The sequence below is a fragment of the Carassius carassius genome, chromosome 22 (assembly GCF_963082965.1).
Source record: "Carassius carassius chromosome 22, fCarCar2.1, whole genome shotgun sequence".
Taxonomy (NCBI): Eukaryota; Metazoa; Chordata; class Actinopteri; order Cypriniformes; family Cyprinidae; genus Carassius; species Carassius carassius.
The window spans coordinates 27,484,449-27,512,303 of record NC_081776.1 but is presented as its reverse complement, the minus strand read 5'-3'; the positions used below and the strand labels follow the sequence as shown (position 1 = coordinate 27,512,303).

Genomic DNA, 27,855 nt, shown 5'->3' with positions numbered 1-27,855 from the left:
TAGCCAACGAACACAGTAGTTTACTGGACCTAGTTATTTCTCTACCCTAACAGGCCCTGACCATTTGGGTGCAAACTTGGCAGAGAATTTAGCTGAGGCTTTAGACAGAGGATGTGACCTAACCCAGACCAGATCCCCAACAACAAAGTGTACATCTTTGCGTCGTGCATTATAGTACCTGGCTTGTCTGGCCTTTGCCATTCCCACATGTCGTTCGACCTCCTTCAGTAATAATGTATGTGAGTGTACTGTGTGATATGTAGATGTATTGGGTGCAGGAGACTTGTGAATAAGGCGTTCTAACGGGCCTTTAAGGCTGCGCCCCAATGCCAGCACAGCAGGGGACACCCCAGTGGTCTCGTGCACGGCAGTGTTGATAGCCAACCGGAACTCGGGCAGCCACCGATCCCAGTCCTGATGATATTCGCCCACAAAGGAGGCCATCATGGTCTTAAGGGTCCTGTTGACCCTCTCCGTAAGGTTTGTCTGGGGATGGTATGCTGTCGCGAGCTTTTGGGTAACACCCCATGATTCACAGAGGCTGGATAATAAGTGACTAGTGAATTGAGGCCCCCGGTCAGACACAAGGAAGGCAGGTACCCCCCAGCGTGTAAAGATGTCATTCTTCAAGATCTGGCAGACCTTCGGTGTCTTGGCATCCTTCAATGCAAACAGTTCCACCCACTTACTAAAATAGTCGACAACCACCATTAAAACTGAATTCCGGGCTTTACTGAGAGGGAATGGCCCCATAAAGTCCACTCCTATCATCTCCCCTGGTACTGTGACTTCGGTCGATTGAAGAAAACCAGCTGGCTTTTCATTCGAACCCTTGTACTGTTGACAGATATGACAAACTCGGACATGGGTCCAAACATCCTTGCGAACTGTGGGCCACCAGGCCACCTCCAGGATCTTCAGGAGGGTCTTCATCCTTCCTAGGTGACCTCCCAACGGACTGTCGTGGAAGTAAGACAGAAACTCCGCAACTAGGTTAGCGGGAACAACCAGCTGGTAATTAAAGCCACCATACTTAGACGGTACACCCCGGTATAACACTCCCTGCTGCAGCTGGTAATGGATGCGATCAGGTGAGTGCTGACCAATAGTGTGAGCAAGATCTTGACACAAAGGGTCTGTCTGCTGAGCTTTTCCGATGTCCTGAAGCGACTTGGGTAGGTCAGACCAGTAAGATTTTGCGACAGCCACACATACCCTCCCATCCTGTGGTAGAGGAACTCGGGACAGAGCATCAGGCACTACATTACAGCAGCCTTTTTTATAGTGCACACGGAAGGTGAATGCCTGTAGACGCAAAGTCCATCTTGTAAGCCGTGATGACGTCTTGGGACAGTTGAATGCCCAGGCCAGTGCGCTGTGGTCTGTATACACTTCAAATGCCTCTCCTTCAAGGTAATGACGCCACTTTTCCACCGCCCATACAACAGCCAAGCACTCTTTTTCTGAAGTGGAGTATCTCAGCTCAGCGCCCTGGAGGGCTCTTGAGGCAAATGCAATGGCTCTGTCTTCACCCTCGATTGTCTGCATCAAAACAGCCCCCAAACCCACATCACTGGAGTCACAGTGCACCTGAAAACCAGACTGTGGCTCTGGCTGAGCCAGCACTGGTGGGGACTGCAGCAACCCTTTAAGACGTTCAAAAGCAATCTGGCACTGCTCATTCCACTCCCACTTTACTCCTTTTTTCTTGAGGTTATTAAGAGGAGCAACAATGTCTGACAGCCGAGGAATGAATTTATGGTACCAGCCCACCAACCCCAGGAATCTCTGGAGACTTTTCAGATCTGTTGGGGCTGGATAAGCTGTAATGGCCTCCACCTTTGCCGTTTCCATCTCCACGCCTTTACCTGAGACCACATGTCCTAGGAAGGTAAGTTGAGTTTGCATGAGGTGGCATTTAGCAACATTCAGAGTTAGGCGGGCCTGATGAAGTTTTTTAAACACTGCCTCTAAGTCACCCAGGTGCTGCTCCTGAGTCTTGGAGAAGACAATAATGTCATCTATGTAGACGAAACAGGTTCGGCCCTTCAACTCCCCCAGAACATTCTCCATCAAACGTTGAAAGGTGGCACCAGCATTTCTCAGCCCGAAAGGCATGACCTTAAATTGGAATAGGCCTAGGTGTGTGATCATAGCTGTTTTTTGTTTGCTTTCCTCATCCATGGCCACCTGCCAGTACCCACTCTGAAGGTCAAGCGAGCTAAAATATTGTGCTCCGTGCATGGACTCTAAGATCTCATGAATCAGTGGCATTGGGTAAGCATCATGGTGTGTTTTGGTATTAACTCCTCTGAAGTCCACACAGAAACGGAGCGTTCCGTCCTTCTTAGGTGTCAAAACCACTGGGGAGGCCCAAGCAGAAGTGGACGGCTCTATGACACCATTTTTTAGCATTATCTTCATCTGTTCCTCAATAACCGCTTGCTTTTGTGGTGACACTCTATAAGCTCTCCTCCGTGTTGGCAGCTCGTCGGTAGTCAAGATCTTATGTTTTATGACGTCGGTGGCACCGGTGGAATCTGTCCAAACTGTAGGCCACTTCTGCAGCAGTGGTCTAACCAGCTCAGGCTGTGCGTCAAACAGCGGAACTGGAGAAAGTTTGTTACCGACCTCATCCATCACTGCCATGTAAAAATTAACTGTAGGCTCTGCATGTCTCCACCACAGGGCCTCACGACCCTTAGGCAAGAACCGATACTCTTTGCCGCCTGGCAACACATATTTCCTCAGGTGGGGTTTCAGAACAATTTGGCTGGCACACATGAAATCTAAACCCAGGAGTAAGGGCATGCAAAGTTGATCATCACTGAGTACATGTATGCTGACGGTGATATGAGCATCATGAAGGGAGAGGAGTAAGGTGGTTGTCCCCATAGCTTTACTCTCTTGACCATTTGCCATAATGAACCTTGGAATTCCACTTGCACTCAGTGTCTCACCTGCCTTTTTTATGTTGTTCCACAGAGTTTTACTCATTAAGGAGTACGTGCACCCTGAATCAAGGACAGCATCACCACTGGACCCTCGGATGGCTATTGGCACCACCAGGAGGGTTGGAATACCGAAAACGGTGGCCACATCCGCACTATGACCCCGGCCTTGTCCGTGTTCAGGTTTTTTGCTAGGTTTTTTAGAAGAGCGGTCTGAAGGGTGGGATTGTTGTACACGACTCCAATAATCCTTAGAGTTACTCCAATCCTTCTCAATAAGCGACCCCACCTTGACCACCTGTTCCACGGTAGCCACGATACCCCGCAGACCACTGGCCAGCCTTGGATTACATGCACCAAGGATGCGCCGCACAATCTCGTCTTCCTCCATATCTGGTCTCCACTTCAGACAGAGTGCCCGATGATCGTAGGCAAAATCCCGAATGCACTGGGAGGGTGACTGCACCTGTGAGCGGAGCTGATCCTCAATCTCTGTCTGGTAATCAGTGGGAAGAAAAGCCTCAAGGAAAGCACTTTTAAATTCTTCCCAGTTGGAAATCTTGCCGCGGGAAGCCAACCACCAGCTCCGTGCAGGACCTTTAAGAACAGCATTGAGTGTGCCTATGAACTCAAAGTCACTCAGTGGTCTGAGGGTGAGAAAGTTTTCACACTGCTCAATGAAATCAGTAACATCCGTAGACTCCCTCGACTCCCCGAACTGGGGAAACTCCATTCTAATAGGGGGCTTGTTTGTAGCTGCACCAGATGATGAAAGGGTGACATCCCCTTTAGACATATGCCGATTAGCAGATGATAACCCAGCAGGTGTGGAGAAACTAGCTGGCCTCCAAGAGGAACGATATTTATTGCGAGTCTTTTCCAGTTCTTCACCCCACTGCTTATCTCTTCGCTTTAAGCAGTCCACCAACACCTGATCAAATCTCTGCAATTTAATGTCAACATACTCTTTAGCCTCCTTAAGCATTGACTCAATAGATGCTCTGAGACCCTCCTCCCTGTTGAGTGTGCTGTCGTTTGAGTCTTTGAGACGGTTTTCCAAAGTCTCCATCTTAAACTGAAGTTCCTGGATTTGTTCCCCCATCGAGACTCCTTCAGCATCCTCATCCTCATCCAGCGGTGGTTGTTCTTCTGCCGGTGGATCTAAATACAGAGAATCCAACAAGGTGGTTATTTCTGTGACACCACTTTGGTTGTGTCTAGTGGTAACGTGGCGATATGGGTCAACTTTCTCAGAAGGGATGGGTTCTGGATCCCAGTCTACAAGAGAGGCGGCATCATCTTGGGGCCCATAATTTACCACATTAGTCCCCTGCTGGCTTGGGGCAGCCATTAATGGCGTGAATAATTAAATCAACAAGGGTGTGTACATAATGCAATGTAGCAATAATGCAAAGTAATTAACGTGCCTTGAGTGAATGTGCAAAGACTGTGTAAAAATACATATATATAGATTGACTGAGGTAACCTTAGTAAGCTACTATATAGGCTATTTCTCCTTTTTACCCTGCCTACGCGTTTAACTCAACAGCAAATAAAAAAATCTCAAAAATCTGTGTATGTTTCTTTGCTATCATTATTCTCCCCTTTCCCCGCAGCATGTATCAAAAGTATTTGTAATGAAAACCCACAGTAGACAACTTAGCAATATTTTACAGTAGGAAAAAACGGGTATACATTCACAACAATACCAAAAACAAAATCATCCAAGATCCCCGTACTGGCCACCACTCTGTAACAATTTCCCTTACACTAACAAAGCAAGGAAAAAGTACTGCACGCAAAACATAAGGTAACGGGCGGATCTGCTACCTACTGATATGAATAAAGCCAGTAACAGCTTACTTTCGTTAAATAACCACTAAAGAAAAAATATACAGAATACAATTGACATGTATGTAGACTTGAATTAATTATATATTAACGAAAAACAATGAAACACAAGTTCAACCAAGTGTATTGAGAGATATATTACATTATGATACCCAGACGGGCAGCAATATGCGCTTATTTCACAGCTGGAGGCACGGCCGCACTCCAACACAGCAAACATTCTCAAATTACCCATACACATTTAACCCTCAACACCCCAATGTCCCAAGGTCCTGGCCAGCAGACCGAAAGTTCATTCAAGCAACATAAATTGTCCGTACGGACACAACAATGTACTCCGCGAGAAGAAAAAGACACCAAACAAAAATGTAAGGCGAAGCGTGGCGAGAAGCCGCAGTCAATATATCCCCGTGGACTTACGCAATCTCGCCTCAGTCTGTTTAGCCGATGGGAAGATGTAGTAGTCCAGAAAACAATTGTCACGTAATCCACAAAAATAGGGTATTAGTCCCTTTGAGGAATTCTTCCTGCAACTATTACACAGAGCCCGCTAAACACAGACCGCTTTCCCCGTTTGAACTCCAGAGTCCCCCTTGACGTCACTTCCACTTCTCCTTAAAACCAATATTGCGTGACATAACAATGACGCAAGGACAAAACAAAACAAATAACAGTCCATATAATAGTCCGTGATTACACCACAGGCATCTGATACAACAGTTAGCTTTTTCCATGTGAAGAAAAAAAAAACATACAACCAAGCATGTTTATCATCACCTCAAAAAGCTGTACATAAAGGCAGAAATAGGTGACTATTACAATCTGGCGAAGGAGGAGGATGAGTGAGGTCCGGTGCTTGGCCGTCCCCAACTCTCTGTGTCCTCCTGGGACCCAGAGATAAAGAAAACCGCTCTCATCGAGATTTCTAGATTCTCACCCTGGCCCTCCTCCATGGGAGGGAGAGGTGCCTTTACCAGATGACCACTGTAATCCTCAAACCACCCGCGCTACTGCTGGAAGTGGTTATCGTCTGACGGCTGCCAAAGCCCCAGATTGCGGCAGCTGCAACGGGACTCCGCCCCCCTGAAGGTAGCAGAGCCTTGTTCGCAACTCCGAGACGGTCATCTTCCTGCAGTGGGAACATGACCCATCCACAAAGGCCACCTCAGCGTGCTCGATGCCCAGACACGTGATCGTACAGCAATCGTGACCATCACCCGTTGCCAGGTAATGACCGCACCCAGAAACGCATGGGTGAAACGGCATCCTTATAAGGACTATCCGTCATTTTTACAAAGACGCACCCGTTAAGCTCTTTTAGAGAAATTTGCTCTTAGGGAAATGCTCTTTTAGTGCTGAGGCGCACAGGGGAATTGCCCGCTTGCAACACGACAGGGGGTAGTGCAGCCTGAAGTGTGCAATCCACTCGACACTGGAACTACCACCGCTGAAGCGCTGTCTCGCCAACACAGAAAGCTTCCGAGAGCGTGCTGAACTTGCAGTTCAACGTAGACAGTTGAGCTGAACGATACTAACGCTCGTATGCATTGCACCTGCTGCCTTCTTATATTCACGCTGTGATCAGCAGCAGCTGAATGCAATAATTGCATGCCAATGTGCATTGACTCGTTTAGTTTACACTCTAAGTAGATTTGTCTATCTAAGCGTTATCCCATTTTCGTCGGTCACTCACGTGCCGTCGAGAGTGACTGACTGAAAGGGAACTAATTATTCTGTGTATTATGCCTGTATCTCTGCACTAGCTTGTTTTTTGTTTTTTAGAAAATATTGACACTTCTTGTTAAGATGACTCATTTGTAGCATGACCACAAAGTCCTTATAGCACTCTAAATATTTCTCACTCATTTTGTGTGTAGTTTGTGAATTATTTACACTGTTTGTATTGTCCTTGAGACAATTTGTGCAATTGTTTTTACTTTTTGCTGCATGGTTTGTGTTTATTGCTCATACTCAGATTGAAAATATATTTATATCTAGAGGTGGGTAGTAACGAGTTACATTTACTTCGTTACATTTACTTGAGTAAATTTTTGGGGTAACTAATACTTTTTGGAGTAAATTTAAAGATGTGTACTTTTACTCTTACTTGAGTAATTTTTTTGGGAAAAATCTGTACTTTTACTTCGTTACTGTGGGCCACGCTCCTCTTGTTACTTTATCTTAGTGCAATAAATGTTATAAATGCTTCAGTTTGATCCAAACGCGCCGTCTACTTTTCTCTGGGCAATGAGCGATGCCCATTTGCGAATGATTCATTCTTTTGAGTCAATTCTGTTCAATGGATTGTTCAAACCAGATGGCTAACCAGTAAATTGGTTCGTGAATCAGTTTGAATGATTCGTTCAGTATCCTGCCGCGCGCTGAAGGCAGCTGAGAGCATCGGGCTTGAGTGGAATCCTCCACCCTGTCCTGAGTGCTTGAGGCTGGATGATTGGTTCCTGTGGGCTGCTCATGCAGATCGCCAGCACCCCCCGCTGGTTCCATTCTTTCCGGAGGTGCACCAGGAAGTGACCAGTTCATGGAAGGCACCTTTAACTGCCCGAAACCATTCTGGTGCTTCCTCCGCTTCACTGCCCTTGATGACAGAGTGGCCAAGGGGTATGCAGTGCTTCCCCCAGTGGAGCATTCTGTTGTGATGCAACTGTGTCCTTTGAGCACCTCCGCTTAGCATGGTGGTCCCAAGCTTCCCTCCAAGGCCTGTAAGTCCTCATCCACGCTTGTGGCCAAGGCTTACAGAGCTGCGGGTCAGGGCGCTTCTGCCCTGCACGCCATGGGCACCCTTCAGGTCTACCAGGCCAATGTGCTCAAAGAGCTGCACGGGGGCAGTGCTGACCCAGGGGTTTTGCAGGAGGAGGCCACTGCTACCGACCTCGCTCTTCGGGCAACGAAGGTTACTCCGCAGCAAGGAGATGGCCGCAGAAGGGTGGCGCAGCCTTTCTCTGCCCCTAAACCTGCCGATGGTGGGCAAGGATGCTCATGTCATGCACGCGGAGGTCGCGACCCTGCTGGCAAAGGGTGCGATAGAGCCGGCCCCTCCAGCCAACATGAAGTCCGGCTTTTACAGCCCATACTTCATAGTACCCAAGAAGAACAGGTGGGTTACAGCCAATCCTGGACTTGCGTGTGTTGAACCGAGCTTTTCACAGACTTCCGTTCAAGATGCTAACACCCAAGTGCATTTTTGAATGCATTCGTCCGTTGGATTGGTTTGCAGCAATTGACCTGAAGGACGCGTACTTTCATGTCTCCATTCTTCCTCGACACAGACTGTTTCTTCGGTTTGCTTTCAAGGGGCAGGCATTTCAGTACAAGGTCCTCTCATTCGGGTTGGCCCTGTCTCCCTGTGTCTTTACGAAGGTCGCGGAGGGAGCCCTGGCTCCTCTCAGGGAACGAGGTGTCCGTATCCTCAAGTACCTCAATGACTGGCTGATTGTAGCTCACTCTTGAGCGTGGTTGTGCGAGCACAGGGATCTGGTGCTCAGACACCTCGCCCGTCTGGGTCTTCGGGTCAACTTGGAAAAGAACAAACTCTACCCTGTGCAGAGGATCTCGGTATGGAAATAGACTCGGTTGCCATGTTCGTGCAGCTTACGAACGAGCGTGCGCAGTCACTGCTGAATTGCTCAAGACAATTCAATGGCAGGAGAGCGGTTCTACTGAAACTGTTTCAGAGGCTCCTGGGGCATAGGGCATTCGCAGCGGCAGTCATACCGCTCGGGTTGCTCCATATGAGACTGGATCAGCACTGGCTTCACGACCGAGTCCAGAGATGGGCATGGCAACAAGGGCATGCTCGATATGACCATCACTCTGGCCTGCCTCTGAACCTTCACCCCGTGGTTGGACCTCTCGTTTCTAAGGGCTGGCGTTCCCCTAGAACCAGTGTCCAGACATGTCGTGGTGTCAACAGATGCCTCTGCCACGGGCTGGGGTGCCATTTGCAACGGGCATGCTGTGTCTGGTTCCTGGACAGGACCCCGACTTCAGTGGCATGTCAATTGCCTCGAGTTGCTAGCAGTTCGGCTTGCTCTGCACCGCTTCCGGGCCCTGCTGAAAGACAAGCATGTTCTGGTCCATACGGACAACACTGCGACTGTAGCGTACATCAACCGTCAGGGTGGTCTACGTTCCCGTCGCATGTCGCAACTTGCTCTCCATCTCCTCTTGTGGAGTCAGAAGCATCTAAGGTCGCTTGGTGCCATTCACATCCCGGGCAGGCGACAAGCTTTCACGGCAGCAGTTTCGCCCCGGGGAATGGAGACTCCACCCCCAGTCGGTTCATTTGATTTGGGAAATTTTCGGAGACACTCAGGTAGACCTGTTTGCCTCTCCAGAAAATTCCCACTGCCAGTTGTTTTACTCCCTGAGGACGAGTAGCAGGTCCTCCTGGTTGCGCCTTTTTGGCCCGGCCGGACTTGGTTCCTGGAACTTGTACTCCTCGCGACAGCCCCTTACTGGCCAATTCCTCTGAGGAAGAACCTTCTTTCTCAGAGACGGGGCACCCTCTGGCATCGCGTCCCCATCTTTGGAACCTACATGTGTGGGTTCTGGACAGGTGACGGAGGGTTTAGGTACCTTGCCACCTCAGGTGGTAGCTACCATCACTTCAGCTAGAGCCTTGTCTACCAGACATGCCTATGGTTTGAATTGGAACCTCTTTGTCACTTGGTGTTCTTCACATTGTGAATACCACTGGAGATGCCCGATCGAGCCAGAGCTTTCCTTTCTGGGTTCTTCCAGCTCTGTTGATGTCCAGCACTTGCGTGCATGCCCTAACGGTCAGCCCTGTGTGGGACTAGGTGCCTCCATGTGTTGTGATTCCCCTTTCTGGGTAATCCCACATGTGTATTTCCACAATAAGTCTCTTCATAGCATATCGTCGCTGCCCGATGAAACTCACGTATGTCCAAAACGGTTACTTTTCAGGAAGTGAAAAAAACACCGTATTTCAAAGGCAGTTGAATGTAGCGTTGTCATACTTGGGACGGCATCTTTACATGTAACCATATTCTTGCCAGTGTAATGATATAATCCACATTTGACCAAAATTGAGTTTAAATGGACATACGTGCATATTTTACAGTAACGGTGGTCGATACGCGTTCTTCCGATCATTAATTAGAATGGCCAAGTCGCGTTTCATATTGACAGATGAATACGCTCAGTTTATTAAATAGCCTACATCTTAGTTTATTAAATACGCTTAATTTAATATTAATTATAAATTTATTAAATGTCTCTTGCAAACTATGAAGGGACAATGAATCAATACACTCACATGGTAATGCTAGACAGATACTTTGTTTGCACAGTCCTACCGTAATTTTGTCACTCCTAGACGTACGTCTGGCGTCAGGGGGGAAACGTTTACCTCGATGAAGAAAAGTCATTGTCTCACCAGGCTATGTTTATTTGGCAATGTATTGCAGAAAAGAAAAGTGAAAATGAAAATGCAGTTCCAGTAAACTCCAGTTACCAGTTCATGTTTATTCTTCAGGTGATTCAAGCAATACCAACTAATCAGACTCAATACTGACATGACAGGTGGAATTATAAAATACCAACAGGCCTTAAAGGGATAGTTCACCCAAAAATGAAAATTCTGTCATAATTTACTCACCCTCAAGGGGTTTCAAACCTGTATGAATTTCTTTTTTCTGCTGAACACAAAAGATATTTTGAAAAATGTCTGTAACCAAACAGTTGATGGACCCCACTAACTTCCATAGTAGGAAAAAAAATTACTATGGAAGTCAATGGGGTCCGTCAACTGTTTGGTTACAGACATTTTTCAAAATATCTTTTCTTTTCAGAAAAAATAAATTCATACAGGTTTGAAACAACTTGAGGGTGAGTAAATGACGACAGAATTTTCATTTTTGTGTGAACTATCCCTTTAATACAAGATTTTAACATGTCTTTCCAGTCAGAATTGGCTGACAGGAATTCCAAAAATTTCAACAGATAAGACCAAGTCATTTTAAAACATGCACATAAACAATTACATGACAATACACAATAAATAGAATATTTAGTGGGGCCACGATGACACACGTCTTCCTCAGGGATGGGGATGTGAAGGGTTGCCAGTTGTCAGAGTGTAGTAATTTAAACTCCATACTGCCATCGACATTGTATTTAATAAATAGATTAAAGAAAAGAAGGGGGGGGTGTTGGGGGACATAGGTCACAGAGATAAGAGGGAACCAAAAGCATGTTTAGATTTATGAAACCAAATATTTTAATATGACATGGCTAATGTTTCATAGCCTGGTAAAAACCAGACCCTTTTCAGTTGAAACTGAGTTAGGGTCTGGCAAAGCCTATTAGACGTCTCGTTTCTAAAGGGGCGTCACCGACGGACCTCGTTCAAATGCCTCTGGGCGCAATTGGATAGACCTAAAACCAATCAGAGCGATGAAGGAGATGGCGTATGCAGAGCGAATCCAGTCGGTAAGACAGCGATAACATCTTTTTTAGATATGAAGGCTTCAAGTGTTGTTCTTTGCTCGGGTTTTAACGCAAAGTTAAAGTTTAAATCACTTAAAACAGACGCGATAGCAGTTTCGAATGAATGTTCCTCTGCAGCATCCATCTTTGTAATGTACAAAATCTGCTTTACCGTCGCTGCGCTGTCGTCATCGTGTAAACCCCGCCTCAACGTTTCTGATTGGTGCCGCGATTTCGGCGGCACAGAAACGAGCTAGATAGTCCTCTTTGCCAGACTATTCTGTAGAGAGAATTGAAATTTGCCGGAAGTAGTCTGGGTTTTCCCAGGCTAAATGTTTCATGTATTTGTGAAAAAGTGTGTTAAAAAAAAAAAAACACCTGACTGCTCGAAGGTCATGCACCGTAGGATCTCCAACTTTGCTACCAGGTCGGACTGACTTACAGATGTTGACTTTGCTGAAGTCTTGGAAAAAGCTGTAACCAACATACTTCACCTCGTATGGTTTTGGACTGGAACGAGCTCCTCGAATAACTGCAGCATACTCAGCTGGAACATGTATGTCACGGTTTCTCAACTTCTTCTCAATCACACTGTGCAGAGTCACATTCCATTTGTGTGTGACCTCTTTCAAGGTACTTCTGTGTCACACGTTTCTTTTTCTCAGTAGCAAACTTTAAGAGGGCATTGCTCAGGACCAGATTTCTGTTTTGATAGCCACACCCATCACTCCAAAGGATGAATTCATTGTAAGTGGGTTGTGCTTCAAGGTAATCCACAATGCAGGAGGCGAACTCGTTGGCAGAGACCCCAGCTTCACCCTCATGCCAAAGGTAATTTTTTGCTTCATGTGATGCCATATTGTAGATGGTAAAATTATGGACACCAAGCTTCATTTTGTAGTACAGGGCAGACGCTTGAACCTTTGGGCACAGGAGAAGGCCCTGCAGATCCATGCATGCAACCAAGGTGGTGTTGTTTGCAAGTTGTTTGTCCTTTACCTTTTCTGCTCGTGCATCGTCCTTTTTAACACAGTGTTCCTCCCACACGGCAGCCTCGATGTTCCCGGCTTTGAAGGCACAGTAAGTGTCACACTGATCTTTCTTTGGATGGAACAGAGAAAGATTTAAATCGTTGAAGGTGTTAGTGAATACTTGCCGTGACAGAGGCTGGATGCTGTGGTCTGCACATGATTGCTTATACGGTGTGTGGAGATGACTGATGGACTTGAAGAAAGGCTCCAGGTACATCTTTGATGAGGAAGACCAGCAGTAGTGCGATGGAACTTTTGGCAGATCCAGAAGGAAGGTCTTTAGGAAGTCCTGCTCCTCTGTCCTTACACTCACTCTCGCCATCTTCTCAGGACTTTCCCCTCTTCGCCCAACCCACTTTAAAAAAGTCCACTGCTTGATGCCAAGTGTAGACAGGAACATCCTTTGACAAACTCTGAGCCTTTTACCATCTACACATAAACAACAAAAGAGAGATGCTGACCTCCGAGATTGAACCGCTTCTGTCCGGCGCCGCTTGACATCACTCACCTCCACCGATGTTTTCACATACATTCTCCTCTCTTTACATTCCAATTTCCCCCAAAAATACTTGAAAATTTCCTCCCTCTTCCCTTCATCAATTTCGGAGCAGTTTACTTTGCTTGATTTCTTGCAGGACACAGATTGGCACTGGCCGCCCATTTTACTTTCTTCTTTGATGACAAATTCATTTTTTTTCTGTCCAAGATAAGATTGGCCCCTCATTCTTTTCCTTTTCTGGATGTTACCCTTCCAAGTGTCTGGGTTGGCCCTCTTCCTTGACCTTCCCCAATTATCAATGGCACCTTCATTTGATTAAAATAAAATAAAAATTATGTTCTACAAATGCACATTTCTCTTACATGGTTTTTTAGCATGTGGATATATGTGTGTGTGTGTGTGTGTGTGTGTGTGTAGGCATGCATTTAAGTTTGGCATTGCTGTTTGTGTGTGTGTGTGTGTTTCTGTGTGTGTGTGCGCACATGCGGCTGAGCCCACTAGTAGCTGACAGAAATGTAAAAATAATGACAATAAGTTACTCACCTTCATTGACAGAGGTGTAATCCGGCTCATTTTCTGGATAGTGTTCAAGTGAGTCTTAGAATAAAAAAGAGGAAAACATTTAGTACAACGAATGCACTGTTCACATCATTCACATATAAGTTTGCATTCATTTTGACTGGTAATCGATTAAATATGCTAGATTTGTAATTAGTAATGGGCTTTAGTCTTTAAGTCCTGCTCAAAACTAATGTGAGGTGGAGGCTGTAGTATAGTCTAATATGAGAAGAAGAAAAAGAGGAAGAATAATACTTACCCTCACTGGAAGCTATTTCGGAATGATTTTCTTTATCACTTTCCAGAGAATCTAACAACAATAAAGATAAAATGCATTTAGCACACTGAATAGCCTACAATGTTTGAATAATTCAGAACTGAGCTTGCATCAGTAGCTTTGACCAGCACAGTAACTATACATTTTGAATTCTCTGTGATTAAAGGGATAGTTCGCCCAAAAATGATATTTAAGCCATGATTTACTCACCCTCAAGCCGTTCGAGATGCATCTTTTTTCAGACGAACACATTTTCAGTTAATTTAAAATGTCTTAGATCTTTCAGTGGTTATAATGTGAAGCAATGGGGTCCGGCTGCTTCAAGTCCGAAAATGTGCCTGCATCCTTCACAAAAATAATCCATCTGGCTCCAGGGGGATAAATGAAGGCCTTCTGAGGGTAATCCGTGCGGTTTTGTCATAAAAATATACATATTTAAAACTTTATAAACTAAATATAACGTAGGAAGTAGCCCAGTTATTTTCGTTTATAAAGTTTTAAATATGTATATTATTACGACAAAACCGCACGGATTACCCTCAGAAGGCCTTTGTTTATCCCCCTGGAGCCTTTTGTGAAGGATGCATGCAGATTTTGGGACTTCAACGATGTGGACCCCATAACTTGACATTATAACCACTGAAAGACTGAAGACATTTTCTAAAATAACTGAAAGTGTGTTTGTCTAAAAAAAAAGATTGACATACGCATCTCGAACGGCTTGAGGGTGATTAAATTATGGCTTAAATATCATTTTTGGGTGAATTATCCCTTTAAAATGTTTTAATTTAGCCACATACAATTTGATGGGTTAGTACTTGGAAATGCAACAGCAGTTTTTTGGCTCAAGGGAACCAAAATAACATGTGTGACAGGCTTTCATCTTAATGTGCAACACATAAACAGGCTTTAGATTGCTGTATAGGTAGCTGCTACTGGGAGAAAATAATTTAAGCCTAAAGTACCTACCCTCATTGGCAGCTGTCTGAGAACTGTGACTTTCAAGTGAATCTAAGAATGACAGAGAGAAAAACTAGTTAACATTTCAGTAGGGCTCCTCCGATCACGATCGGCCGATCATTATGCACATCTCGTCAGTAAAGCCAGTTCTCTAATCAGCGGTAAATTACCTCAGGTGCGTGATTTCACATAGAGCAGCTGTTACTACACGGAGCCATTGTTAACTGAGAAGATCGACTTCATTTTCAGCGTCTTATGCTGCGTTCCAGGCAACCCGTAACCTGTGTTTTTCCAACCTTCTACCCGTGAAACTGCACTGGAACAGCAGTCAAACCCGTGACTTCCCACCCGTGAACTCGTACTAGATAGATGTACTCCGAGTTACGAACTACGAACTATGTTACGTCACATAGCCTGCGAAACAACAAGGGCAGCCTCTACGGATAATATTGCCTATGGATGCAGTGTTTACGCAAGTGGTGCACGTTAAAAAAACGATTTTAGGACAATATAACATTGCAATAAAATTAATAATCTAGCTACAATTGCTTGCGCTCAGGAAGTTTGGTGTGACTTGCCTGGAACGCTATAAAGTCGTAAGTCGTGGTTTGAAATCGTGACTTACGGGCTCAAAAACCTGCCTGGAACGCAGCATTATTTGCGCATCTTCTCAGTTAACAACGGCTCTGTGTAGTAACAGCTGCTCTATGTGAAATCACGCACCTGAGGGAATTTAGCGCTGATTAGAGAACCGGCTTTACTGACGAAAATTTCCGATATGCGCATTAACGATCGGCCGAGCGTGATCGGAGTAGCCCTACATTTCAGTAATGAATACAATGTAGATTTAATTGTTTGGCTGACTCAATTCTATTTTCCTACAAACCTTCCTCCTCATTGTTGACCCTCGCAATCGCCTCAATAACAGCCCCATCATAGTTAACATTCATCAATTCACACAGCTCCTTTACAGAGACAGACATCCTGAAGGAAGGGAGAAAAACAGATCAGAAAAAAAACATCAAGTAACATTGTTTCACTTCACTTCGGTAATCCGTGCGTTAACATCTTCACAATTAAACCGTAGCAAGATAACTGCGGTGATAGCAGTATGAGTGAGGCATGTTCTAGTGACAATCATGACAGTAGCATTACAGGCTATAATTTGATCAGTTTGACTAAGAAAAAAAAAAGTTTGAATCTTATCAATGAGACCTAGTTTATTTACATACTGGCAAGCAAACTAATCTGTGAAGAACTAGATTAGAACTAAACTGTGGAGAGCTTCAATGTCGTACTTTCGTCAGCCAGGTTCACAAATATAAAAATAAATAAAAATATTCTGTGACAATTACTTCGTCTAGACCATTTATTGATAAATAATAGTTGTGAATATATAATAAACTTGAGAACAGTTGTCAAAAACAAACGTTTGCTTATTCTTTACCTCACAGTGTTATTCAGCTATCCAGTGCTGAGCTTTGATGAAACTTCAGGAGACCGGCGAGATGCTTCCACAAGGCGGGAGATACGCGGCGTGATTGACAGCTTTGACACCAAATGGATATACGTGAAAATCAGATGACATGATTTCAAAACTTTTCATTGGCCATTTAGATATGTGAAGCATACTGTATATGGAAATGAACCTGGACATTCAATCCGTCGAAAAATCTCAAAATCGGCAAAATGGACATACGTGGTTCTCATCAGACAGCGACGATATGTCTCTTCGTAGCATGTGGCAAGCACCTTACCAGCTCTGTCGTTGAAACTTCCACCCTGCGGGCTGGGTACCTCAGAATTCATGTGTATCACATCCTTCGGTTGATACCTACCTTTGTTAGTCCTCCTACGAGCAGGCAGCCTGCTAGCATACATCCAGCTTGTATATGCTACCCAGTGGATTCTGTGTCAGCTATGTGGCATTTTGTAAGGGACCCCATTCGTCAGTCTCTTTCTGACGTAACAAAAAAGTGACCGACTGAAAGGAACATCTAGGTTACGTATGTAACCCTCGTTCCCTGAAGAAGGGAACGGAGACGTTACATCCCTTTGCCACATCGCTGTGCCACTGAATGGCTGGGTCACTGGATTCGGCTCCTCAGCGAAGAATTGAGTACAAGTTGGTTGCGCTGCTCCTTATATACCCACTAAGCGGGGCAGAGCTCACGATGCAAATCCCGTAGACCAAGGTACACTGTGTTCCTCATTCCCCACATTGACTATAAACCGGTTGTGTGTTTGGAGGACCCCAGATATACCCAATACCTGAAATGACCCACAAGTAACCACTGCGTCAGGTTTATAAATATGTAGTGAAATATTTGTCATCTGAAGTGAGGAAAACAGGCTTTGTAGTTTTTGTCACATAATTTTGTATAGGTCTGCTGTAGGATCATAGGAAAGGGTGGTTCCCGCTATGTAACAATTCTGACATGTGACCCCCACGATGCAGTGTGTGTGTGTGTGTGTGTGTGTGAGCGAGAGAGAGAGAGAGAGTGTTTGTGTTTGTGTGTTTAGGCATACATTTCCTTAGTCCTGCTTTAATCCTGGATTCTCCTCCATGATCCACACTAGAGAAAAAACAAAGTCAGTCAGTGAACAAATTGCTGTTGCTATGCAGTTACTATAAAAGGTACTCAGGGAGGTTGCTAGGGAGTTGCTATGTGGTTGCTAAGATATGTGATTTGGTTGATTTGCGGTTGATAATATGTTCAGGGTGGTTTACCACTAGGGTGTTGCTGTGCAGTTGCTAGGGTACATGGGATGGTTGCTAGTAGGGCTGTGTATCACCAGTAAAGTCACAATACGATATGTATCCTGATACAGGACTGCACTGAATTTCACCTCAGCAGAATTCAGTAAAACAGCTGTTGATTAAATACTGCATACCATAGGATCACTGCTGACTGTAGGTGGAGCAGACAGTTGATCTCTGCATTATGAAGAGAGTTAGAGTGGTTAGAGAGTTGGACTTGTAACCCAAAGGTCGCAGGTTCAAGTCTCGGTGCTGGCAGGAGTTGTAGGTGGGAGGGAGTGAATGAACAGTGCTCTCTTCCACCCTTAATAATGGCTGAAGTGCCCTTGAGCAAGGCACTGAACCCCCAGTTGCTAGCCCGGCCCCTGGATATAGCTGCCCAATGCTCTGAGTGTGTGTTCACGGTGTGTTCACTTCTCACTGCTGTGTGTGTGCACTTGGATGGGCTAAATGCAGAGCACCAATTCCGAGTATGGGTTACCATACTTCGCAAATGTCACAACTTCCACTTAACATTGGGCACTCTTGACCAGGTAGAATATTTTGATTGTTTGCATCTTGTTTTCAAGCCCATAAATAATAATGTCCTCATTCTAATATATTAATAAAATCAGCTTTATATGGCTGGTAGGGGTCAATGCACAAATGTTCTAAACTAATGTCTTCACTGCAGCTCGCACGCACACATTCAGTCACTCACACAGACCGAGCAACACAGAAACTTAAGAAGAGATGCAGGAGTTTTGTATTTAGATTTAAAAGTAAACATAAGAGTCTTCATTTTCTCCTGACATCAGAGCCAATGAGAAGGTGGATTTCTTGGTAAGCGGGTGCAGTGACTTTGGTTTTCAAAAAGCACAATGGACCGACACCAGCAGATGACATTGCACCCCAAATCATCATAGACTGTGGAAACTTAACACTGGACTTAAAGCAACTTAGGCTATGAGCTTCTCCACCCTTCCTCCAGACTCTAGGACCTTGGTTTCCAAATGAAATACAAAACTTGCTATCATCTGAAAAAAGGACTTTGGACCAATGGCAGCAGTCCATTTCTTCCTCTCCTTAGCCCAGGTAAGATGCCTCTGACGTTGACTGTGGTAAAGGAGTGGCTTAACAAGAGGAATACGACAGCTGTAGCCAAATTGACATGTCTGTGTGTGGTGGCTCTAGATGCCATGACCCCAGCCTCAGTCCGTTCCTTGTGAATTCCTCTAAAATTCTTGAATCCAGTTTGCTTGACAATCATCATAAGGATGCAGTTTTCTCAGTTGGTTGTGCATCATTTTCTTCCACACGTTTTCGTTCCACTCAACTTTCTGTTAACATGCTTGGATACAGCACTCTGTGAACAGCCAGCTTATTGGCAATTAATTTTTGTGACTTACACTATTGTGAAAGCTGTCAATGATTGTCAGAGACCATTTTTAAGGCTCAGGAAACCTTTGCAGCTGTTTTGTGTTGATTAGTTGATTGGCATGTCATCATATTCTAATTTGTTGAGATCGTGAATTGGTGGGTTTTTGTGAAATGTGAGCCAAAATCATCACAATTAAAAGAAGCAAAGATTTAGACTACTTCAGTCTGTGTGTAATGAATTAGTTTTATACATGAGTTTCACAATTTGAGTTAAATTAATGAAATAAATTAACTTTTCCTCAACATTCTTATTTATTGAGAAGCACCTGTAGAAGTATGTAGTACTAAAGAATCATACCAACTTGTGGAAAATGGGCATTTGATGTCCACTTCAAAGTTTGGGCTTTTTTGTTCCTTTTTTTTTGTTATGTTTGCAACATAAGTTATCATTTTGAATATGTTTGTTTCTACCTTTTATGGAAACTGTAGGGAAGAGGCTGCTATTTTTTATTGTGTTTCCACTGTTTGCTATGGTTTTGTGGTCAGTTAGAGGGTGAGTTAAAGTACTGTTTTGTTGTTCATTTGTTTTGTCTGAGCAGCTTAGTTAAGATTTTACTCCTCAGACTGTGGCCTTTAAATTCTAAATATTGTTGAATCCTCTAAAAACTCATAGACTCATATACATATACCCAGAGACACTGAAAAGTTTAAACAATAAAACCTAAAACCTTTTCCTGCTGGACATACTTGATTTTATCCAGTTTTTCTGAATCTCCAGGGTGATTATAGCTTAGATCCAGCTCTCTCAAGTGTGAGGGGTGTGAAGTCAGAACTGAAGACACATAACAACATCCCTCCTCTGTCACCATACAGCCAGACAACCTACAAAAACATACAGCAACAGTCCACATCACATTAATTTGTTTGTTCTGTATATCACATTATGTGTGGTATCCTTTTTGTGTGTTGAACTGATTATTCAATAAAAAGTATTGTGCATATTTGATGTTATTCTGATCTTGTCAGTCGGGTTAAATGTGTAATATTAACAGAGAAAGAACATACTTTATGACTATGTGCAATTAGCTTGTTTGTGTACCGACAATTTGATTATTGTATTTTAAAGAAGACCAAGCAATGTGTTGAGGAGGTAGGAGCATAGAAACATGCTATTCACACGAGCTCATATGAGTACATCCTCAGACCATAGCATTAGTTCTCAGTTATTTGACTGGTCAGGCTGGTTCAAGCATCCCTTCTGGCTGCAAATGACCATACTTAATACTTATAATATAAATTTTTAATTCCTGGATTATGATTTGATGTAATTTTTGTGCTTAATTCCATTTGTGAGAGTGGTATATTTACTCAACTTCTAATAGGGTATTTTCACACCTAGTTCGTTTGAGCCCTCCAAACACACAGAGTGGTTATCTGTGATTTTAGATAAACCTTAAATCACAGATAACCACCTAAAGGGACCCAAAAGCAAACCTTACGTAGGGCCCATTTTATTTTTTCCCAAATTCTGTTTTTTTTTGTTTTTGTTTAATTTTTCTAGACTAGACTGTTTTAATGGTTAAATACATAATTTTAACAATAAAAAACATGTCTAATTATTAGAAATCATTAAACATAGACAATTGAACAGAAATGTATTAAAAGTTTAACAAAAATTAAATTTTTAAGGCCCTATGAAATATCTTATTTTTTCTTAAGTGTTTTCCATTATTTCTCTGGATTCCGTTTTAATGGTTTAATTAAATTTTGTAGCAAATAGGCTCAAAGGGGAGATATTAATAATTAATTATAACTAGTTATAATTAATTATAAATATTAATATGTGCTGTAAGTATTACTGTCTGTCAATTCTAAGAATGTTATTAGGGACTCCAGTTATGAGCAAACAATGATCAACCTCAAGTGTGATACAAATAAGAATTTATTAACTACATAAACACTTAAACTAGTCTAACATACACACACACACTTATACAGTTGGCATAGGAAAAAGAGTTAAAGCTTAAGCAGATCTACAGCCTGAAGGAAACATCAGTTTTTAGTTCAAACACAGGTGCAAATGATACTTAATGTATCAATTAATAAGGTTGTTTGATACTTTCCATCTGAAAGAGAGTCTTGATGCAATCTGAAGGCTTAAGTTGATCTTTGCTGAAGTTGGTTGATGAAAAAGAACCAGTTTGAGTCAGAGGATCTTGACGTGGAAAGACTAGGCTGAAAGCCTGGCACAAGCTTAGGTTGGGTTCTTGAGGACTCTTAGCTCTGCATCTTGCCCTGGAGTTTCTGCATCTGAAAACTTCTCCGTATAATTCTGATCGTGTGATTTTTTAAACTGTGAGGATGTCCCAGCCTTCAGAAGGGAAGTGAGCCAATGAGAAATTGTACCTTCTAAAAGAAAATTTACAAGCCTTTGTCCTCAGGCATATGTTTTGCATATGGACTTTGGATGTTTATGAAAAAACTATTAGAGATTCTGGTAACACTAATATCTTCCATAGGTATCTACATATAATAAAAAATGATAATTTAGACCATTAAAATGCAACCGAAAGATACCAAACATGGCATACCTGAGATCTCTGTTGACAAAAGTATGGAATTCCTAAAATGTTAATTTAAAAGATTTTGTATAAATACATAAGCAAAGCACTATAAGAGGAAAACGTATGAGATTGTGAAAATTGGGTACATGTCCCTAGATTTCTCAAGTGGTTATATCTAGAAGGAGATAGATATAATTATGATGGACTGTATAGTACAAGGGTACATTCCTTTGAGTTATAAAACAATCTTATCTTGATGTGTGTCTTTGTTACCATGATAAGCAGAGGCCTGGGCTGCGTTTTCCAAAAGCTTCGTAAGCCTAAGAAGTTTGTAAAAACGATCGTACGAATGATCTTTATATTACGGTCTGTTTCCCAAAAGCATCGTAACTTAAGCAGTACTTGAAAATCATCATAGAGTAGGTGGCCCTCCAAAACGGTGGTTCTACCGCCGCCGCCACATCTGCAAAGTGCATTTGCAGCTTATGACCACTGAGTGGCGCTTTAATCACAAGTTTTCAAACAAGCGCATCAAAGCACTTTTTCGCAAATAGACGTTAGCTTTGCCTCACCAATGTGTTATTTTTGACTGCAGTCGGGGAAAATGAAAGAAAAACACTGTAGGCTAGTTAAAATAATTAAAATTCACAGATGAAAGTTTAGTCTAAAGGTCTTCACGGGTCCAAAGATTCGTGCCCGAACCCGAAAGAGACCCGTAATGTACTACACCGAACTGACGCGGACCCGTGTATTATTTCAAAAGCTGGACCCGGACCCGTGTAAATCCGAGAAATGCCTACCCGGACCTGTCTATTATTTGAAAGCTGGACCCGAACCCGCCAGGAAGACACAGACCTGACTGGACCCGATTGACACTTAAATTACTATTACAAGTCAATAAACTTGTTGCGGAAAATACAACTTTCTGTCTTACCTAATTTAAGGAGCCGTAGTCTCTCTTCTTTGTACCTGACTGCCTGTGATACATTACAATCTTCCGACAAGAAAGTTATCCATGTTATTCCTCTGGTTATTCCAAGTCCAAGCTTAATCCACTCATTATTTCAGCTTCAAAAGTCCACTTGATGTCACGGTGACGGATGACAAATGCAACTGTGCACATGTAACGTTACATTCTGACTCGAGTTAACTCGCATAATAACTTCGACTGTTTGCCCTTTTGAACTATAATAACGATTGCGCGTTCAGTGCCATGGCCGCTGATGTTATTTATTTGCTATCATCTCTGTGCTCTCTGCTCTGCGTAGAGTCTGAATCTGACCCCTAAAACTTTAAGATTAAACGGTTAATTTATATTATTATAAAAATGGGAGAAAATGTAAAGCGTGGTTTGTCCCTCACTGATTGCCATAGAAACATGACATGCACTCGAGACTGCACAAACGTGCTAGCTGGATCAACCTAAAATATGCTTTTTAACCTTTGAGCGTCATAGAAAACATTCATGTGACAGTTCACCTCATATTGTTGCTGATTTAAAATATATTAAATATGAGTGTGTCAAGTGTGCAAGCATTATTACCGTGTGTGCACTTGCTTTTGAGTCTGCGTGCCGCGCTCTGCTTCTAACGGCGGAGAGAGAGAGAGAGAGAGAGGTTTACAAAACTTTATGTAAAACAACACTAATTCTTCAACAATTTACATTATATAGAATAAAAAATAAAAAATAAATAAATAAAATTAAATTTCCAAAAACAGATGTCCATCAGAAACAACACACAAAACCTCATTAACACACCACAGATCGTTGAAACCCATCTCATTTTTAACAAGACTATAGTATGCAAATTCTATCTTTAGTCTGCCGGCTACTAATTTCTTAAACATAACTTCAACATTAGTACTATTTAACTGTAAACCTTGATTTTTCCTGGTTTTCCATATTGCCAATTTCACAGTTCCTATTAAACAATTTAACAGACACATCTTCCTTCTTTTTGAAAAATTATATTTCACACCCCCTATAAAAACTTCCTCTGAGAAATCTTCACCAAAAGCTTGAAACAATCTACTAAGAGCATCAAAAAGCCCTTCCAATCTCTTACATTTTAAAAACAAATGTTCTAAATTAGCTTCTTCCCCACAGAACCTACATCCCACCCCTACTGCTGGGTTCAGGTGTGCCACATGTTTGTCCGTAGCTTTTGAACCATGAATTATTCTCCATTGAAGATCCGCTGTTCTTTTCTTGACTGGAGGTTTATACAGAGTTCTCCATCTATCTCTTACAAGAATTTCTGGCTTCAACAAAAGTGGCCACCTTGAGATCTTTTGTCCTCTGAGTAACACTTGATGCAAAACTTTTACTGAAGTGATATGGCTTTCTTTGATGTTGTTTCAAACAAGTCCAGCTGTGGAGTTTTAAAAGACAAAATTGAACCTGCGGATTCATCCGCTTGTCTTTCATCGACGACAGCAGAAACTCTTCTTTTTGGAAAGTCTGGTTCATTACTTGTGTCTGACAGGAATCCTTGTCCAATGTTTTTCCTATAGCCACTTGGTAATGCATTGACAATTTCTTCCACCAGCTTTTCCGTCAAGCGCGAGGACTTTAGTCCTGTCATTTCTCTCAAGGTTTCCACAGATTCCCATCGGTCATTATTTAAAAGTTGCCCCAACTTCACAATGCCATGTCTTTGTTAACATGCACGCACACTTACAGCTGACAAAAGTCTTGTCTGAATCATTGGGTTAAAAAACAAACATTCCTCTCGTATCCAACTCCCAGATTCATCAACATCTCTTTGCACGTTAAAAACTGTTCTCCAAGAGTGCAACATTGACCGGTAAAAGGGTGTAATCTCAGACAGATTCACTTCATGCAGTTCCATTAAAAACAGATGTCTGTCTAATTTAAGATCACCTGCTTTTTGTAAACCTCTGTGTTGCTTGTATTCTGAAAGCACAGATCTTGCTCCGCACATCCACCAGACCTTGACCTCCCTCGTACACTGGAAGGTAGAGTGCTGCCGCTCAAATCCAATGCTCTCCACTCCAAAAAAAATCCACAAACATCCTCTGTATTTTGCAAATCAATTCTTCAGGTGGTTCCATTACAATGTGTCTATGCCATAAAGTTGAGGCAGCCAGATTGTTCACAACCAGAACCCTTCCTCTGTATGACATCAATGATAATAGCGATTTCCATTTAAACAATCGGGCTAACACCTTTTCCAGCATTCCCTCCCAATTTCTATTCTGAAATTGCTTATTTCCAAAAAAACACCCTAGCATTTTCAGCCCACCCCTTTCCCATAACAAACCACCAGGTAGTTTTGGAGGTCCTTGCCCACCTTTCCACTGACCAATAATAAGTCCCTCACCTTTTCCCCAATTTACCCTTGCTGAAGATGCCTTTCCATAATTTCTCATTGTTTCAGTTAAAATATTATCATTTTCATTTGAAATAAAAACAGTAACATCATCAGCATAAGCTGATATGGAGATTCCACGCATGACATTAATTCCACTGAGATCTCTTCTTAGCCTGCACAGTAAAGGCTCAATAACAAGGCTATATAATTGTCCAGACAGAGGACAGCCTTGCCTAATCCCTTTTAACACAGGTTTTGGTGCAGTCAGTCCTCCTCCAGCTTTCACAATCACAAAAACTTCAGAATATAACAGTTAAATAAAAGATATAAAATTCTTCCCAAAAACCCCAAAATTTTCAAAACCTCAAAAAGATATGTATGATTGACTCTATCGAAAGCCTTCTCTTGGTCTAACGACAGCACACCCAGGTCAACATTATTGAATTGATTAAGATCAAATGACATCTCTTAACAAAAAAAGATTGTCCATAATTGACCTATTATGAATACAGTAGGTTTGATCCCTGTGAACTAATACTTCCAAAACATGTTTCAACCTATTTGTTAAACATTTTGAAATTATTTTATAGTCCATGCACAGTAAAGAGAAAGGTCTCCAGTTCTTTAGAAGGCACAAATCCCCCTTTTTAGGGAGCAAGGAAAGGACAGCTTTCGACAGCTTACAGGAAGTAACTTATTCCTTACACTTTACAATAAAACTTCATACAAGTCACTTCCAAGTACATTCCAGAATGTTTGATAAAACTCTGCTGGCAAGCCATCAATTCCTGGCGAACGTCCATTTGATAACTGTCTCATTGCCTCAGTGATCTCTTGGAAAGTAATCTGTCCATCCAAGGATTCCTTCTGTCCATTTGTCCATTTCGGTAGATCACTCGGCAAATCAGACACACATTCAAGATCACAAGTCTCAACATCATACAGATCCATATAGAAATTAACTGCCAGTTTCCTTATTTCCAATGGATCAGAGGTTATGACCCCGTCAGGCCGCCGAAGATGATACATGTGCTTTTGCCGAACACTTTTCTTTTCAAGATTAAAAAAATATGAGGAAGGAGCATCCATGTCTTTAATGGAACACATTCTTGCTCTTATTAAGGCTCCTTTCACTTGTTCTTGTAATAATGAACCAAGTTCTTTCCCTTTATTCAAGTGTTCATTTTTTATCCTTCCATCATCATTATTTATCACAAGAATATTCTCCAAAGCTTGTATATCCCTTTGAAGTTTTTGTACCGCTGCTTTCACCATGGAAGTAGAATGTGAACTATAATTTTGACAAAAGGTTCTTATATTTGCTTTACCGACCTCCCACCACATAAGCACATTTTCAAAAGAAACCTATTTTAACTTCCAGTTATTCCAAAAGAATGTAAAATTCTCACAAAATACCGCATCTTGTAATAGTTTAGTATTGAAATGCCAAAAATAGTTTGGTTTTGAAGTTCTTTTCATATTCAAAGCAAACAATATCAGATAGTGATCTGAAAAACCAACGGGAAGAATAGAAACATCTGTTATTTTATTGTTCCATTCTTTACCTATATAAAATCTATATTATCTAGCTCCGCTAACCCTATTATTAGATGCTTTAAGCCAAGTATACTGTTTGATTCCTGTGTTTCTTCTTCTCCAAATATCTACTAATTCAAAGCTTTTTAACATTTTTAACAATACTTGATTCATGATGGGGTTCTTCTCCATTTCTATCAAGAATAAAATCAATTGTGCAATTCCAGTCACCTCCAATGATAGTTCAAACATTTTCATAAATTTTTTTGAATAGCAGTCCTTAATAGTAAAAAAGACCTCACACGCTCAGGTTCATTATTGGATGCATAAACATTTATCAGTACAAACACAGATCCTTCATATTCCAATTTTAACATCAATATTCTTCCTTTAACAATTTCTTCAACAGCTAAAATATTAACATTAATTCCTTTGGCAAATAAGATGGCTATGCCAGCACTTGTATTTGTACCATGACTTAAAACACTTTTTCCTTCCCACCATCTACTCCATTCAGTTTCATTGTCTACACTAGTGTGTGTTTCTTGTAAGAAAGCTACATTTATTTTTTTAATACTAAATAACTCTGATACCATTGCTAATTTGTTACTATCTCTACCCCCATTCATATTTAATGAGCCAACCCTCAACAGCTCCATGGAAGAAAGAAAATAGAAAAAGGATAGAAAAAGAACAAAAAGATAAAGAGAAAAATTCACCCCTTGTAACTTAAACATTTGATTTGTTTTGAGAAGCGTTCATTTGATTAACTTTGTTAACATCTTCTTCATCCTGAACCTTTTTTGTTTGCTTAATGCATCAAAACTAACATTTCTCCGCAGCAATTTTACTGTATGCATGAATTTATTCTCATCAGGAAAAAAATTCTTTAACTTCAACAGTTCTACCAAAGGTCTCATCCAAGAAGTTATTTATATCCTGCAATGTATACACATCGTCCACACTTCCACACTGTGATCCCATGTCAGATATATCAGAAAAAGCATCGTCATCTCTCATCCCCGAATCAGCATCACACATTACGCCACAATTAGACATTTCAGAATTTTCATTAAAGTCCCTTTCAACACTAACTGTAGCTACATCATCATTCAGTACACTAGTGTCCTCCTGTTCAGAAATATCATGCTTTTTACCAGAATCAACCATTTCATGGATGTTCTCAGTCTGAGTTTCAATCACTCCATCACTGTCGATGTTCCTCTGTGATCCAGCTTGAGGCTGCGCATCCTCAGAAGCTGACTTACTGCTCTCACCAGCAGTAGAAGTACTAGGTCTAACTTCCATTTCACTAACCTGGGCTTTGTGTGGACATGCGTGCCGTTTGTGGCCAATATCCCGCACTCAAAACACTTCAAACTACCAGTGTTTGCGTAAATAAAATACGCTTTCCCTTCATGCATGACTCTGAACGAAATGTCCAATTCGGGTTCATTTAAGAACATAAACACCTGCCGTCTGAAGGACATAACGTCTTTTAGGGCAGCGTTTTTACACCCTAGCGGGATCATCTTAATCTCACTTGCCTTTTTTTCATATCACGACAAAGCTTTCTCAATTTCATCATTACGAATCAAAGGCGGCACATTAGATATCGTAACTCTAGTTGTCGGAGCAACAAGCGGTAAGATCATAAGAAAATCGCCACTTACCACAATTCCGTCGCTGATCAACTGATTTA

The 27,855-nt window shown here is 42.2% G+C and overlaps 1 protein-coding gene across 1 annotated transcript in view; it reads right to left on the bottom strand.

Annotated features, from left to right (window-relative positions):
* The window catches only part of LOC132099203 (NACHT, LRR and PYD domains-containing protein 12-like), a 165,446-nt gene that overhangs the window by 46,221 nt on the left and 91,370 nt on the right, over window positions 1-27,855 (bottom strand). Inside the window, exons 8-9 of the mRNA XM_059505655.1 lie at window positions 19,466-19,600; window positions 17,128-17,174 (exon numbers count right to left, since the gene is read on the bottom strand). Of these exons, the coding sequence (XP_059361638.1) occupies window positions 17,128-17,174; window positions 19,466-19,600 (182 nt within the window). The remainder of the gene's footprint in view (window positions 1-17,127; window positions 17,175-19,465; window positions 19,601-27,855) is intronic.